At 42.2% G+C, this 16,070-nt stretch overlaps 2 protein-coding genes across 9 annotated transcripts in view; one reads left to right on the forward strand and one right to left on the reverse strand.

Moving 5' to 3' along the window:
• Positions 1–11,328, reverse strand: part of ADSS2 (adenylosuccinate synthase 2) — a 37,221-nt gene extending 25,893 nt beyond the window's left edge. The window contains exons 1-3 of one of the 4 annotated variants that reach the window (XM_038542750.1): positions 11,187–11,328; positions 10,457–10,649; positions 2,524–2,693 (exon numbers count right to left, since the gene is read on the reverse strand). In XM_038542750.1, coding sequence (XP_038398678.1) covers positions 2,524–2,577 — 54 coding nt within the window. In that variant the 5' untranslated portion in view covers positions 2,578–2,693; positions 10,457–10,649; positions 11,187–11,328. Of the gene's footprint in view, positions 1–2,523; positions 2,694–3,556; positions 3,639–9,346; positions 9,625–10,456; positions 10,650–11,186 lie in introns of those variants that run through there. The other 3 variants (XM_038542751.1, XM_038542748.1, XM_038542749.1) reach the window with 3 other exon arrangements.
• CATSPERE (catsper channel auxiliary subunit epsilon) overlaps positions 10,978–16,070 on the forward strand; it is a 199,070-nt gene continuing 193,977 nt past the window's right edge. For 2 of the 5 annotated variants that reach the window (XM_038542746.1, XM_038542743.1), the window contains exons 1-2: positions 10,984–11,322; positions 13,243–13,291. In XM_038542746.1, the coding sequence (XP_038398674.1) occupies positions 11,084–11,322; positions 13,243–13,291 (288 nt within the window). In that variant the 5' untranslated portion in view covers positions 10,984–11,083. Of the gene's footprint in view, positions 11,323–11,443; positions 11,589–13,242; positions 13,292–16,070 lie in introns of those variants that run through there. The other 3 variants (XM_038542747.1, XM_038542744.1, XM_038542745.1) reach the window with 3 other exon arrangements.

Raw genomic sequence — 16,070 nt, forward strand, 5'->3', positions numbered from 1 at the left:
AAGTAAAAACTCCGCCATAGGGGTGCCTGGGTGGTTCAATTGGTTAAATATCAGCGTTCAGCTCAGGTCAGGATCCTGGGGTCCTGGGATTGAGTCCCAGGTCAGGCTTCCCGCTCTGCTGGTGGGGAGCCTGCTTCTCCCCCTGCGCCTCCCCCTACTTGCACTTGTTCACTCTCAAATTAAAAAAAAAGATACACCATAAGCTTTGGAGTAGACCTTTAAAGTAAGTCTCTCTAACTTACACAAAATTATTTTTATAGAAATAGCAATATAAATCTTGTGCTGAAACAATTACTTAGTGGTGCCCAATAATGTTCTTATTGCGTAACAAACCCCAGCTCTCTTAAATAATACTTCACTGAGATTGACAGTAACCATAATAAAGAGATGTTTCTTTCTGTAAGGCAGGTAGTTGTGCCCAATTGTGATAGATGACATTAGGGGGATAAATTGGTTTAATCTGTAAATTCTTCCAAGCTTACAGGTGATGGTTCAGGCTGCAAAAGGCTTTAATTACTTCAGTGAACGGCTGAGCTCACTCCAACATTAACCAACCTTTTCAATAATAACCAATGCCCTATTAAGGCTTACTAATATGATTTAAATCTCATTTAAGTTCTATTTAGTTGAGCAAGAAAATATGGTTAAATATACCCAGAATAACCATAGATTATCCTATTAAGGAGCTAAGGAAGAAAAATGTAAGTGTGCTTATTAGTGTGTTTGGTCATTAGTGCCCTAAGGAGAGTTGGGGTATACGGCTTTGAATCTTAAAACACACAACTGTGCAGAGAAAAGATTCCCAAGGTGAAGTGAAAAGGAGCTACTCATTAGAAGTTTTTTGACAAGGCGATCTATACATGAAGGAAGTTTTAGTATACCATCACATTTTACAAAATGCAACAGATGAAGCTTCAAATTTGAAGTGTCCATTTGGATGCTAACCTAAAATATTTATAAATTGTGTGGAATATACAAAATCCACCTTGAGAACTCAGGCAATTGTCTCCAAACACAGATTATACTGGTCCAAGGAGAAGTCACATGTATCAGCAAACAGCAGAACAAGGTTTCCATAGAGCACCACTGCCAACCACCACCTCACCCTCCCACCCACCCCCTCCAGTGAATTACAAGGGCAGACAGTCTGAGCTGCAGGCTTCTACATCTGTGACAGTACTGCCTCTCACATGGGTAACTCTATGAGTGTGTGACAGAACAAGTAGCAGGAACACATACGTTTAATCATGTTTAATAATTCTCGTAAGTAGAACTGGGGAGGCCAGAGAGTACCATGTAAATAGTACAGACTACTGTGGACTAGCAATTATGTTGTTTCCAAGAGAATCATATCAAGAGAGAAAATAGTTCTTAACAAATTCTCAGATGTCTTAATTTTTTAAACATTTTAAATTTTGAAATATACCCTCCAAAACCCCAAGACACAAAAAAACCAGCATGAACCCAAAGTGACTGCATATTATGTGGCAAGTTTCTTTGAGGAAAAATATAAATTTATGCCTTACTGATGGTTTTTTCTATACTGAATACCAAGAATAAATGCAAATTCAATATATTAAAAAATAAATATAGGAAAAAAACCCAATCAGGTCTCATCAGTCACAAAACATTTCCTTCATTTTGACTATTATTCTTACATTAATATTAAATGTAAGAAAAAATATTAAATAAGCTTAATGACTGAAAAAAAATGTGTCTCACTGACATAAACTAGAACATGATGATGGGGGGGAAAAAACCCAGAACGAAAATTTCTATGTTCTCAAAACTAAAAATCAAAGTTTCTGATGCATAGTTTTGTTCTGTTTTGTTTTTTAAGATTTTATTTATTTATCCATTAGAGAGACACAGAGAGAGAGAGAGAGAGAGGCAGAGACATAGGCAGAGGGAGAAGCAGGCTCCAGGCAGGGAGCCCGAGACGCAGGACTCCATACTGGGACTCCAGGATCAACCCTGGGCTGAAGGCAGGCGCTCAACCGCTGAGCCACCCAGGCGCCTCTGTATAGTTTTTTTTTTTTTTTAAACATACTGAGATAGCTCGTTTTCATTATAGTTAAAACAGTAAGAACCTATTTAATTCCAAACATTCTTCCCTCTAGAAAAACCTACAGTATATCAGACTGCTAGTGAACAAGTCACAAAAAAGAATAACCCAGAAAGAATATCTCCTCCTTCCGTATTTTCCTACGTGAAATTAACTCTCAGTCATTTGTACTTTTTATTTGTTCAGTCTGTCTTCTTCCCCCCTCTCCTCCCAAACCCCTTATTTTGCAAATCAGTAATCATTCCCTCTGGCCCTGGTAATTGATCCATACTGGGAAACCTGATCCAACCAAGCCTGAGACAATCAAGCTCCTCCCCTCTTGGGAATTTGATTTTGAGTAGTAAGGCCAGCAGTTAGTTTAGGGACTGCCAGGCCCTCGCCCCAGCATACTTAAAAAAAAAAAAAAAAAAAAAAAGGTTGCCAGTTCTGCCTACTGAGATCCCAGGAGTTACCTTTACCTGAGGCCACTCTAAGAACTGGCCATCCCGTCCCTGCTTCAAACAAATCTCCATTTTGCTTAAGATAGTCTCTCTCCACTGCTTGCAAACAAAGGAATCCAAATGATTTCCAGCACTAACTGCAACATGGTATGTATACAGCTGGCTCTCTATAAAGTTCACATCTTCTCCTGGTGATAAATATAAAAAATGATTAACTTCAAATTTTAATATTTATGCTGTCAGCAACAAACCTCTAAAATACTACAGAAATGATATAATAGTATTTAGTTATATTGTAACTGTTCTCAGCTGTATACTTACCAATTTGGCTTTAATATTAAGAAAAAAAGATATTTTCTTTCCATAGCTTAAGGAATGTCTGGTTCTGAGGGAACCAGAGACTGTTAAGCCCAACTCTAGAATAAAAGTTTGGATCAGGAAATGTTGATATGTGGGAGTTTCTAATTAAAAGCTCCAAAGGTCTAGGGAAGATTTAAAAAAGAAAAAAGGAAAAAGGTTTGGAAGGGGAATGAAATGACATTAGTTTGCAAAAGTGACTCAAAAAAAAAAAAAAAGTGACTCCCTTTCTTAACTTGGTTTGCTATGAGGTTTTCCTCTTCCCCAAACTACCCCTCCCCCAGTTCCTGCTGTGATAGAGGAGGTAAAGACATGTCAACAGCCTCCTGCAGTGTTTAAACCTCAAACAATGGTGTCTCTGCCAGCAACAGTAGAGGCCTAAGAGTCCAGGGCTAGCAATTTCATACACACAGCCTGGAGGCATTTCTCAGGCTACTCAGGCCTCTAAAAAGGTCTATGTCTTTTCTTTGTCCTGTCTGCTCTGAATACAAGAACACTGTACTATAATCATAGAGACCTCAAAGTGAACATCCATCCAGAACAGTTACTGCTCTGGATGACAGCACAGAGCAGCAAATGCCTCAGACGTCATGCCTCACAATTATTCCGGCAACCAAAAAGGGGTCCCTATTTCTTGCCTAGAGTCTTAAAACATCTTAGAAACCTAACAATGTTTTGAGATAATGCTTATTACCTGTGCTGGTTTCTTGGTAAAAACTAGAAGACTTGTATCTTTCTAGATGAAACATTTCACTATTTGCCAAAAGGAAAACATTTGTCAATCCACAGCAATAAAGTAATTATAAACAAAGATGATTATTCTTTTAAAGATTTTATTTATTTAAAAGAAAGCAAGAGGGGATCCCTGGGTGGCGCAGCGGTTTGGCGCCTGCCTTTGGCCCAGGGCGCGATCCTGGAGACCCGGGATCGAATCCCACATCGGGCTCCCGGTGCATGGAGCCTGCTTCTCCCTCTGCCTGTGTCTCTGCCTCTCTTTCTCTCTCTGTGACTATCATAAATAAATAAAAAAAAAATTTTTTTTAAATTTAAAAAAAAAAGAAAGCAAGAGAGAACATGAGCAGGGAGGGGGACCCAGGGAGGAGGTCAAAGGGAGAGTGAAAAGCAGACCCCCTGCTGAGCAGGGAGCTCAACCAGGAGGAAGCTTGGGCTCATGACCTGAGCCAAAGGTGGATGCTTAGCTGACTGAGCTACCCAGGTCCCCCAAGAATGACTGTAGTTTTATGAAAAGTCATATATAACTGCAATTAGCTTGTGATTTCAAAGTAGAACAGGTTAAGTTACTACCAGTAAGTTGATCAATTAAACCATTCAAGGGTAACCAGACACACTGGATAGGAAGAGAAAACATATACAGGGTATCTGAATTTCTTTTTAGCAAAGACATCCAAGCACACTGCTCAGTTACCTTTTAAAGGCTTAAGAGACCTGCTTTACCTTACATTATTATAGTTACCTTCCAGTTTCATTACACAGATAAACACACATAATGAAAAGCTTTGGAGAATCTTAGGTCCTAATCAAGAAGCTTTTAGACTCTAGGTACCTAAATTTAATATACACACTAAATGAGGGTCACAGATGGGAAGATCAGACCTACAACCGAAAACTGCATAAACCAATGATGTGTTATGCAGCTCTTTGTAAATGCTTGATTAAAAACCACCTATTCTTTATTTATAAAGACATCCTCTTAAAAACACACTAAAATTAAACAGATTTCAAGTAAAAAAAGAATTCTCATAAATAAAACCCTTCCTTTAAAAAGGTTGATACGGTCAAAAATCCCATTTTTACAAGAATTCTATTGCATTGAATTAAATATAATTAAAAGTTAGTTCAGTGCAAAGAACCAACCCATGTTGGAGCCGGAGTAGCCCTGGGAACTATTTACTCTTTTCAATTGTGTTTGCCAGGCAATACTAAATACCTCAAAATCCCTTTTTCCACTAGTAGAGGTATTCCAATATTTACCAATCTTCCTTATTGGTATATGGCTCATCTACAGTGATCTTTAGTGTCAAAAATCTGACATAGTCCCCAAAAGATAATATAGCTAAAATTGCATCCAATTTACCATTTCACTCTAGATTCGTTCTGGGCAACAGTTTGTCCTAGAGATAACTTGAAATTACCCAACTAACCCACACATTCCCACCAAAATTAAAGAACCAAAATAATATTGATCAGACACCACTAAGGTGATCTCATAATTTAAAAATTTATACCACAAGAGTAGACATTTTTAAGAAGTTATATATTACATATGCTGTTACATACTACTGTACTAGTATATCCAAATGACAAAATTCTACACATTATGTATATCAATAAAACAGGCTTACATAGTGAACAACTTGGGACATCCTCATTAAATAAACTTTCAGATATACTGCCCTTAGCAGACAAAAACAATTACTAGAATTACATGGCATTTAACCAAAATATGTTGAGGAAATACACAAAAATATGCAAATATCAGTTATCTATTTTCAAACAGATAAAAGAGATAAGACTTTAATATAAATTATTAAAGCCTTTGAACATAATGATACAATATAAGTACTAGTTAAAATACTAAGTAACAAATGTTAATCCAACAAATGCTGGGGATTCCACCTTAGACTCATGCCATCAACCAGTTAATTTATCCAGGGAGATTTTAATAATTTACAAGAAAAGGTTATTAAACTACTGGTTTCAAAGAAATTTCTAGAGGTGATCCAGTTACCTAATAAATATCTGTTGAGTATTCCTCTCTGCCTTACAGAGTACTTGGTGCTATAGAAAACAACAACAAAAAAAGAATGAAGTCCTCTTTTTGAGAAAACATAGTAGAGAAAATACAGAAATCCAAGAAAGGAAGATTTAACTCAGTACACCACATAGTATTAGGAAATACTATGAACTATATAAAAAAACAACTGATGGGGGCACAGAAACAGCAACTGTTATAAACCTGGAAGAATGGTGTGTACCTTAAATATTTATCCCATCTTCCAAATGATGGGAAGTGGTCTGGGAGGTCATTTTAGCTGTGTAAAGTCAAGACATTTCATTTATCCCTTTTAAATTATCTCTCAATTTTTCTGATAATTCCAAAGAGAAAGTCTCAGTTTGCCACTGTTAGGTCTTTTATACTTTTTTTTTTTTTTTTACTTAGTAGTAGCTGGTTTCAGAGCCTTTGTGGATGCATCTAGCTACAAATTAACATTTTTTTCATTGTACTTATTTTACAGCAACCTTATATATATATATATATATATAGCTAGTGACAAGATAGACTTTCCCTTTATAATTAACTTTAGTTAATATTTTCTTTTTATATTAACTTTAAAACCCTGGGGGGGAAAAACACAAAGAAAGGAAATACTGTTTTAGCTATTCCCAATCACAAGCAACTTCCAAGACTCATGTTTGCTTTCCAAGAGACAGTAAGTAAGCCCTTGCTTAAGAAGTAGAAAGTCCAACAGTTAAAATCTCTGTAGTTTCCACCAACAAAATAAAGACAATAAAGCTTAACAGTTTACTTTGGAGGATTTGTGGGGGGTGAGGAAGACAGTAACAGACTTCATAAGAAAGCTACCTTTATGCTATGCCCATACTTTAACTCTCTGAAAAACCTGTACTAGTAGTATCCTTCTCTACTCCCACCCTGGCCATACTTGCTTATGGAGTTGTTCAGCACACTGTAAGCTCCTTGTGGATACAATCCCTGCCTTTTTTCAGCTTCTGAATTCTGGGGCCAAGTGGTCCCCCGAAGAGTATCACCTGTGGATCCTCATTATGTGATTGCTGGATAAATGAAGTAGGCCTGGGATTGGTCCTATGCCTACTTCTTTTTCTTAAAAGACATCAATTTAAAATTAAGATATCTCAGTGCCTTTCTTAGCACAGTAGGCAGTGCCTCAGACTCATAAAATTAAGATATCTCTAGTGGCTGTCGTTTGATGCAAGTCCTACACACTTACCTATGGATCTAGAGAATTTACCAAATAAATAACTCCGTGTAAATCCTGAATCTGAAATACAGTTTTAAGTGCAGTGATGATGAAAATGCCAATAGCTTTGCATCTATTCTTTCCAAAAGGCATTTGACATGTTAAAATATACAATTAAATGCAATGTCAGTTTTTCTTCTAAAAAATCTCTTTTGGAAAAAATTCCTTATGATTCCATTGTTAAACTATGGATACATTATGTGTATGCCACTCCTAAAGGATCAATCTGTATAAAATTTGAGGTTTTGGCATGAATATGACCAAAAAATACATATTAAGCTCTAACAAAGTACATATTTTCAGTAACACAGAGAACCTAAATCATCAAACAGGACAATTTAAGCTTAAAATGTCTTTTCTAATGTTGACTTTCCCCAGTGCTTTATACACACTCACTAAGAATTTTAACATTTCATATTCTTTAGTTTTATAAGCCAGGATAACTTCATTAAGTAGAAGTCAGGTTACTAGCTAGGGCTGACCAACTAAGTTACGAAGGTGAACCACAAGACACATGCTTTATTCATTCTGTATCTACTTTCACTAATAAAACTAGTAAAAATCCTAACGATAAGTTCTTAAAAGGCACTAGAATATGAAGTTTTTAGAACTATATAAAGTTTGCAGTTAAGTCAAAGTTTACAGGAGAGGAAAGTCTACCTAACAGGGTCGCTCAAATGTTCCTTCTCTATCATCAGGGAACAGTTAGTTTAAAGCCAAGCTTGGCTCCTTCTCAATCACTTCTCTCTAGGCTTTCCAAGGGCATCAGATGAGATTGGTCCCTGACCTTCTTCAAGAGGCCGTTCAAGAAAACATAGTAACACCTTCTCTAATCTACACACTAATTCTACTATTTTTCAAAGAATTATTAGAATCAAAGATCTTTTAGAATAAATGCTACTGATCCTTACTTTCTCCAAACCTTCTTACATCCCATGGTGCAACTCGGCCTAATTGCTATTTATTTCCAGGAAAGGAAGATGTCAGGAACAACATGGAAGGGGACCAACAGGCCCAGTCTCTCTTTCTACCCAGGGAGAGTTAGGTATTCCCATACTTCTTTCCCTATACATGGCCAGACCTGGTTTTAAGACAAAAGTAAGGTGAAAGCTAGCTTCTGGAGGAGCTCCTAAGGCAGTGGGGGCAGGACTTCCATGGAAACACACTTAGGAGAAAGGTATTAAGTAAGATCAGTGTGTCTGCAGAGGGGTGGAGGAATAAAGATCTGAAGGTAGGGAGAGGTGGTGGTGCTGGTGGTGATACCAAGAGGCAACAACTATCTTAGCTAAGGAATGGGCAGGGGGAGTCTCTGCTCTCAAAAACAAAACAAGATAAATCAGAATCCCTGCATTTAGCTTTTTCTGTACTTGTGATTACCTTGTTTCTGCGTGCTTAAAATGATATTCGGTTTCAGGCAGAAAGCTTTCTGTCAAGCGGGCCTACTAACTTGTTAGAACGCACGGAGCATGGCACCATCATATAGTGCCCAGCCCTCTTGCAAGATAAACAGCAGTCAACTTCAGATGCGTTACAATTTGTTTTCAAAATGGTTATTGCTCAATGGTTATTTCGCATTTTGAAATTGGTAATAGTTATCTAAGAGCCCTTACAAAGGCGTAGCCTAGAGGCTGCTTCTGAAGAGCGACAAATAGGAAGAAAGCTTCCACTGAAAACCACGTGTCTCCCGGTAGGAAGTACATTACCAATCCATTTCCCGAAAGTTCACTTTCCCGGGGAGCCTAACAATGTAAATATAGTTCTAAATACCAGATTTGACAACCGTGTGTTTACTTGCCTCGCTCGCGAAAGAGCCGGGATTCTTTCCTCTGGGACCAACGGGCAGGAATAATCTACCCGTACTATGAACACGCGGGTACGGAGCGGCAGACCGCGGCCAGGAAGGGTCCACGGCCCGGCGGAGGGCTCTCACGACCACAAAGTGGACTCGAGCAGCCAGCGAGGAGCCAGCGGTCTGGGCGCCGGGGGCCTGCAGGTGGGGGGGGGGGGGGGGGGTCGCGGGGGTTTTCGGACGCTTTGGAACAATCCACTGCCACTCGCTCTCGCTGGGTGGGAGATTGGGGGGAGGGGGGAGCTCTGCGCCGTGCGGGGTCTCCGCCCGGAGTCGGGAGCAGGCCTCGGGCGGCAGCTCCTCCAACCCGGACCCTATCCTGCCCGCCACCGCGGCCCCGGGCTCGGGGCTGGGCACTGGCCCCCAGACGGAAAACCGCAGCTGCCGGGGCTTCGCGCATCTCTGCGAGGCTCCCGGTCACCCCTGCTCTTCCTCCGGGGCCGCCGCAACCCCACACCCCGAGACAGCGGGTCGGGGGTCTCGGACCTCCCGCCATGGCCCCACGTCGCCGCAGCCCCGAGGAGGCAAGCTCAAGGTGACACCTTCTGGACGACGGATCCGGGCTCCGCGCCCGCGCTCTGGGGCCCGGCTTCCCGTCAGAGCCCGGTCGCCTCACCTGGCAGCGGCACACGATGTCGGCGTCCTGCGCCAGCAGATCCACCACCTTCCCTTTGCCTTCGTCGCCCCACTGCGCGCCGAGCACCACCGTCACCCGGTTTCCCCCGGGCCGCGCCCCGGGGCGGCCGCAGTCGCCGTTGGGCAGGGACGAGGCCGCCGCGTCGGTCTCGGCGAGCGCCATGGCTCCAGTGACGCGAGGAGAGCCCGAGAGGGACGCGGGCGGCGGGGAGTGCGCGAACTCAACCGCTCTGCGGCCGCCAGCCACATGCGGAGGAAGAAGGAGCCAGAGGCCGGCCCCGGCCCCGCCCCCGCCCCCGCCCCCGCCCCCGCCGGGCCGCCACCCTCCAGCCAGGCCCCGCCCCGCTCTCCGCCACAGCCCGCTCACCGGGCGCCCATGACTGCCCCGCGCAGGCCGGCCGCCGCAGCACCGCCCGCAGGAAGAGGCCCCGGTGGCGGCAACCGCCGCCACCCGGACCGAGGCCACGCCCCTTCCGCAGCCCGGCGCGCCACCCCGGGGCGCACCCCGCGAGCGGAAGGCGGCGGGGGCGGGGCCTCGAGGGCGCTTCGCCTCCACGCCCCGCCTACCCGCCCTGCTCCCGCTTTTCAAACCCGAGAGGCGCGGAGGTGCGTGCTCGAGCGTCGGACTACAACTCCCGGCATGCAACGCTCCGGGCGGAGGCGACGCCTGTTGGGGCCATGCTGTTTGCTGTCTGCAGGTCTCCGTCTCCGAAGACGTTTTCAGATTATTCTTACACGACTTGTCTGTATTAAGGGACGAGATCATGTGTACGAAATACGAAGGGTGGAATTCCCAAATGCAAGTAGGATGGAATGGAAACGTACAGATTGAGAATGGGGGGGAACTAGAGGGCAATAAGCACAGAGATGGGACCGGGATCCGACAGGGCAAACTCCAAAGTCTAGCAATAGAGGATGTTGGAACCGAACATCTAGAACCCGAGTAAAGTTGTAACCCTTCCCATTTTGCACATTAGTAACAGGCTCCGAGAGTAGGAGGGCGATACTGATGCATAGTTTGTGCCAAATACTGCGATACTCCTAGCTCTTTTAAATCCCACAACCATATAAGTAAGTAAGAGTATCTTACCCTTGTTTTACAGGACTTAAAAATTAACTTGCTCTGGTGCTGGCTGACTGAATCGGTAGGGAGAGTCCGGAGCCCAGACCCTCTGTGTTCCACTCCCCTTCGTGTTTGAGCTGCAGCGAGATTCCGGAGTAAAGTGTTCCTACTGCTGAACTAATGCTCTTCCAACTGCAGCTCACAGTACCTGACGTCGAATCTGATAGAAAATAGCTTCATAAAAAAGTGGGAACAGAATCGCATTACATGCAGTGTCTACCACATACGCATCACAAACGCACAGTCACGTTCTCTAATGGCCCCAGGAACAGAGTGCAGTATTAAACTATTCCCCGATGACTGGTTGTCAGTAAACACTGAGGACCTACTCCAAACTGGTGGCACTGGGCCCTGATGACATAAGAGGAGTAAAGATACTGTTGCAGCACTCAAGGATTCAGATGATTTGGTCTAACAACCAATAAGCAGATAAATGGTAATACCATGTGACAATTTTGGTGTTTATCTTGGCTTTACCAGATTACGATCCCTCTGTAAACCAGAAAGCTGTGATACTTCTTTGCACTCCAGTGCGCAAGGTAGTGCTGGGCATAAAGCAAGTGCTCAGTAACAACACTAACTTGAAAATCATCTATGGAGTGCCTGGAAAGCACTGCCGGATATGTATTTGTTGTCGCAGTATTTCTACAGTCACAACGAAAATTTGGGCTAAAAGATAGTCATTTAAAAGCTTCACCTTCGTTTAGTCAACTGGGACTTTCCGAAGTGGTTTTTGCTCTTTCACTCCAAGCAGGCATGGTTTCTGCCTGCCTTTCCTCAAGTCTGGTTTACATTTTCGACTCCCACCAACGGCGAGGCTGCGGGTGGCGCAGGTAGCGGCCTGCCCTGGCGCGCATGCGCACCCGCGGGGCCCGGGACCCCGCCCCGCCCCGCGGTCCCCAGCGCCGCCGCCGCAGCAGCAGCTCCCGCCTCCTCCCTTGTCCGCTGGCGCCCCCGGGAGCGCGCTGGGCCGGGGCTGGCGCGGCTCGGGCGGTTGGGCGGTTGGGCGGTTGGGCGGAGGCCGGCTGTGCGCCATGTCAGCCCGGGGATTGGCGGTGTTGCTGTCGTGGCTGAGCTGCTGCGGCTCTGCCCTGTGGAGGTAGAGATGCCAGTGGCGCCCGGGGGCCCCGGCGGAGGTCGCCCTTGGGGACGCAGCCCCGCCCCGCCCGGCCTCGCCTCGCCTCGCCTCGCCCCGCCGCCCCCTTCCGAGAGTCGCGGAGGACGAGGGCGCAGCTTTAGGGCTTCGCTCTTCCAGGGTCTCGGTCACTCCGCGTCGCTGCCCCTGCGGGCAGCGGAGCCTTTCGTTTCCTCCAGCTTGAGCAGAGGAGGGAGGGGGAACCCACAAGTCGCTCCCGGGGAGGGAGGCCGGGGCGAGGGCACTTCCCTGGGGTGACTAGGTGGCGGAAGTTACCTGGGAGGCAGGTGCACTTGATTTGTGACAAAGTGCTTTATAAACTAAACAAATAAATGTAAGGGGGTGTAATTCCTGCATGAGGAATGGGAGTTGTTTCCTGTGATGGGATTTAGGGAGTGAAAACTTAAAAAGTTCTGAGAAATCCTCAATGCCAAGTGTGAGTTTTCTTCGGTTGGGTAGCAACTGCTGGGTTGGAAAATGGATCGAAATATTTTAGAAATATTTCTAACATGGGTTAAAAAAACAGATGATTAGCCTTCTGTGACTATTCTCTTCGATGGAGGTTTGGCTGTATTACCCTCTAACATTAGGACGTAAGAACCCTGACAATAAATCAACCATTCCAGAGATTGCTGAGGGAAGGGATCCACAGCCCCTCCTTGGACACTTGGGGGAGATCGGACAGAGATAGAGTAGCCTTGAGAGAAAGCAAAAAGATAGCATTCTGGCAGAACTGTGTCAACCTCTGTTTTCTCCTCTATAAAGTGAAGAAAATAAAACCTGTCTCGTGGGGTGGTAGCGAGGCTTGAATGCAAAGATATATTTAGCTCCCAACACGTGCCTGGCAAATGGGTCAGTATAGGGATGGGGGATATTATCAAGCATGGCCTGTGAATTCAAAGACTTTATAGACTTTATGGTGTACACCAGAGGTTACCAAACTTTCTGTAAGTGCCAGATAGTAAGGCCTTTCGGGTGATGTAATGCACAACTCAACACTAGTAAGCCAATGGGTGTGGCCGTGTGTCAATGAAAATCTTTACAAAAACGGGAGGAATTTGACCCCAACTTGCTAACCCCTGCTCTACGTTCATAAATGAAGGAGATGCTAAATTTCTTTCCCTTCCCTAAATTTTCAGTGAGAGTTTAATGAAGACAAACATATTATTTCCCATAGTAGTCACTGGCTCCTTGAATTTTATTTCTTAATAAGGTGTTCTCTTAAAGGACAAAATTTCTTAAATTTGATGTAATGATTTTTTTTATTGTTAGCTTTTTTGGGGTGGAGAATTCAGGGTAGTTGTCTTATTTCAATGATTTCTTTCTTTCCTGAGCATCTGAGAGACATTTACCTAAATTTTCTACTAAGAGTATTAATGTTTTTGATATTTCTTATCCCAGTGGAGTTGGTTTTCATAAATGATCTATGGTAGGACTGCGATTATTTCTTTCTCCTTATGAATCCAGATCCATTTTCCAGCTCCATTTATTGAGTATCACCTCTGTCCTATACAAAACTTCCCTATGGACTTATGTCCACTTCTGGGTTTACTATAGAATCCCTCTTATTTGGAGGAGAAATTATTTTAATACTTATATTTGACCTTTTTCTCCATAGGTATTCCACTAACAGCCCAAACTACCACATTTTTAGTACCAGAAGTACTGTAAGTGTTTAACTTTTTTCAAACTAGAGTTAAATATTATTATCTACCTTAGAGAACAGTATTTTATACTCAGTTGCTTTTTTGTTTTTGTTTTTGTTTTTTTTATTTATTCATGAGAGACACAGAGAGGCAGAGACATAGGCAGAGTTCTCCCTGCAGGGAGTCCTGTATTAGACTCCATTCCAGGATCCCAGGATCATAACCTGAGGCAAAGGCAGATGCTCAACCACTGAGCCACCCAGGTGCCCCTATACTCAGTTATGGCACAGTATCATTCATTTATTTCTATTTCCTTTATCATCCTAATATAAATCCCCTCACCAATAAATGTCGTTAAATATGTATGTACCAAACATAAGTAGTGTGGTTTTGAGTTTTTGTGATTTAATATTCACAGATAGAATGGCCATACAATACATTGTGTAAACTATTGAAAATGAAAGTCCTATTAATATTTATGCTGGGACAACAGATAGAAATTGCAGCTGCCTTGGCAAACCAGGATGAATGGTCACCAAAGCTGTAGACTTCATTCTCTATATTACTTCTCTTTTTTTATTCAATACTTTGTCTAGCTCATTTCTTTTTTTTTCAGATTTTTAAATTTTTATTCATTCATGAGAGACACATAAAGAGGCAGAGATATAGCCAGAGGGAGAAGCAGGCTCCCTGCAGGGAGCCCGATGCGTGACTCAATCTGGAAACCCCGGGATTACACACTGAGCCAAAGGCAGATGCTCAGCCACTGTGCTACCCAGGCATCCCTAGATCATTTTTTCTTAATGCTGCCTGATTACTAGTATTTATTTCATTTTATCTGTATAGCTTCCCAATGATGGGCACATGGCTTTCTATCTTCACAACACTGTGGTGAATAGCCTTCTACATGTCCCTTTATGGGACTGTGCAATAATTTTTCAGCTATCGTTGCTGGGACGTAGGGAGAGCAGATACTTGATTTAACTAAATTCTGCATGATTGTTCTTGAATGGCAATCACAATTTCTATTCCCACCTACTGCACATCTTCACCAAAGTTTGGTATTATTACTTTTTTTTTTTTTTTTACCAATTTTATTATTATGTGTAATGGCTTATCACTGTTGTTATCTTCAGCTCTCTGATAACTAGTGATTTTGAGCATCTCTTCCCATATTTATGCAGGTTTCTCTTCTGAATTGCCTGGTCATACCTTTGACCCATTTTCCATTTTTGTGTCCTTTTTGTTGATTTACCAAGTGCTATATGCATTCCGCCCTCTATATTAGTTGAATGTTGGTTTTAAGTGTTTCATTTTTTTTGTCTCTTGTCTACTCATCTAACTCTTAATGTTGTCTGTGGATATTTTATTGTTTAAGAAAAAGCTGACTTTTGTTGACCACCCCCCCACACATACTGCTTTTTTTAACCTCATATTTTCTACTTTTTTGGAGTCTTAAAAATCTTTTCTTACTCAGAGTTGTGAAGACATTTCTCCTATTTTTTCCTTTATATGCCTTAAATCTTGACCTTTCAAATATAGGTCATATATCCATTGGAGTCCATTTGTATGTCATGTGAGGTATGCATTCACATTAATTTCTCCACAAAACGAACCACTACCTATTAAACAACTGACTGTTTTTTTCTATTATTTTTCTGGTATTATCTTTTTTTTCCAAATAGAGATGTCAATTTCTGAACTCTCTTCTTTCCTCTAGGTAGAGTTGATTGATCCTCTCTTGTTTCATATAGCTGCAGTTTTGTTTCAGTGCTATATACTCTTCCTTTGAATCAATATACCATAATATATGCATCATTTTACTCTAGGTAAGCAATTAGGTTGTTTCTATTTTTAGTCTACTATGATTAGTAGACTACTAGAAGTGGTAGTCTACTATGAACATTTTTATGCCTAATTCTGGCTAACATATATCTGCATTGCTGTTAGGAGTAGAATTGGTTGGTCATAGGTCATATGCATGTGTTCAGCTTTAGTGGATGGTGCCAAAAGATTTTACAAAGTAATTGTATCAGTTTACACTTCTGTATTTATATATGTCATTGTATTTACATTTTTCAGAATCAGGTAAAAGTAATCTATATAAACTATATTTTCTTTTATAGTATCATTTGTTTTTAAGTTCATTGCTACCCTTTCTTAAGACTGTACTTCACACTTAAATTGTCATTTGCACTAATTTCTTAGTATCATTTATTTATGTATTTTATCTTTGTTTCTTGAATAGTTTTGCTCTATAATTGGCCATTTTATTAGTCATTTTTAAAATCTCCTTTTTTCTAAGTAATCTTTATACCCAACATGGGGCTCAAATTCACAACCTTGAGATCAAAAGTCTCGTGCCACACACCCTAAAAATCTTTTTTGATCTCTGCTATTCCTTTATCATTTTTATGGAGGTGACAGAAATGTGTCAATGTGTAATTGATAATTGGTAACCAAAATAATGGAGTTATGTCATTATAGTAAAGCAAATTGTGAGCCAGAGTTTGATTCTCAACAGGGAAGTAAACAGAACACAAGAGAGTAGATGGTAAAACCAGTGGCATTGCAGCTTGCTTGCAAATGATATTTAAAGAAAGAAAGAAAATATTGACTGCACAGAAGATGCTTTAGGGATTAGTTCATAAATCTTAATGGAATGCATTTTAAAACCATTTTTGTCTACCTATTTGCTTTTCCTGGAGCTTTGGCATGACTGTCAGGATTCAGGTTTGACACAAATCCAGGAACCTATGAAGGTGTTCTCAGGGAACATAAACTGGTAGAGGCCATCTCT

This window comes from Canis lupus, chromosome 7 (assembly GCF_011100685.1).
Source record: "Canis lupus familiaris isolate Mischka breed German Shepherd chromosome 7, alternate assembly UU_Cfam_GSD_1.0, whole genome shotgun sequence".
In the NCBI taxonomy this organism is placed as follows: Eukaryota; Metazoa; Chordata; class Mammalia; order Carnivora; family Canidae; genus Canis; species Canis lupus.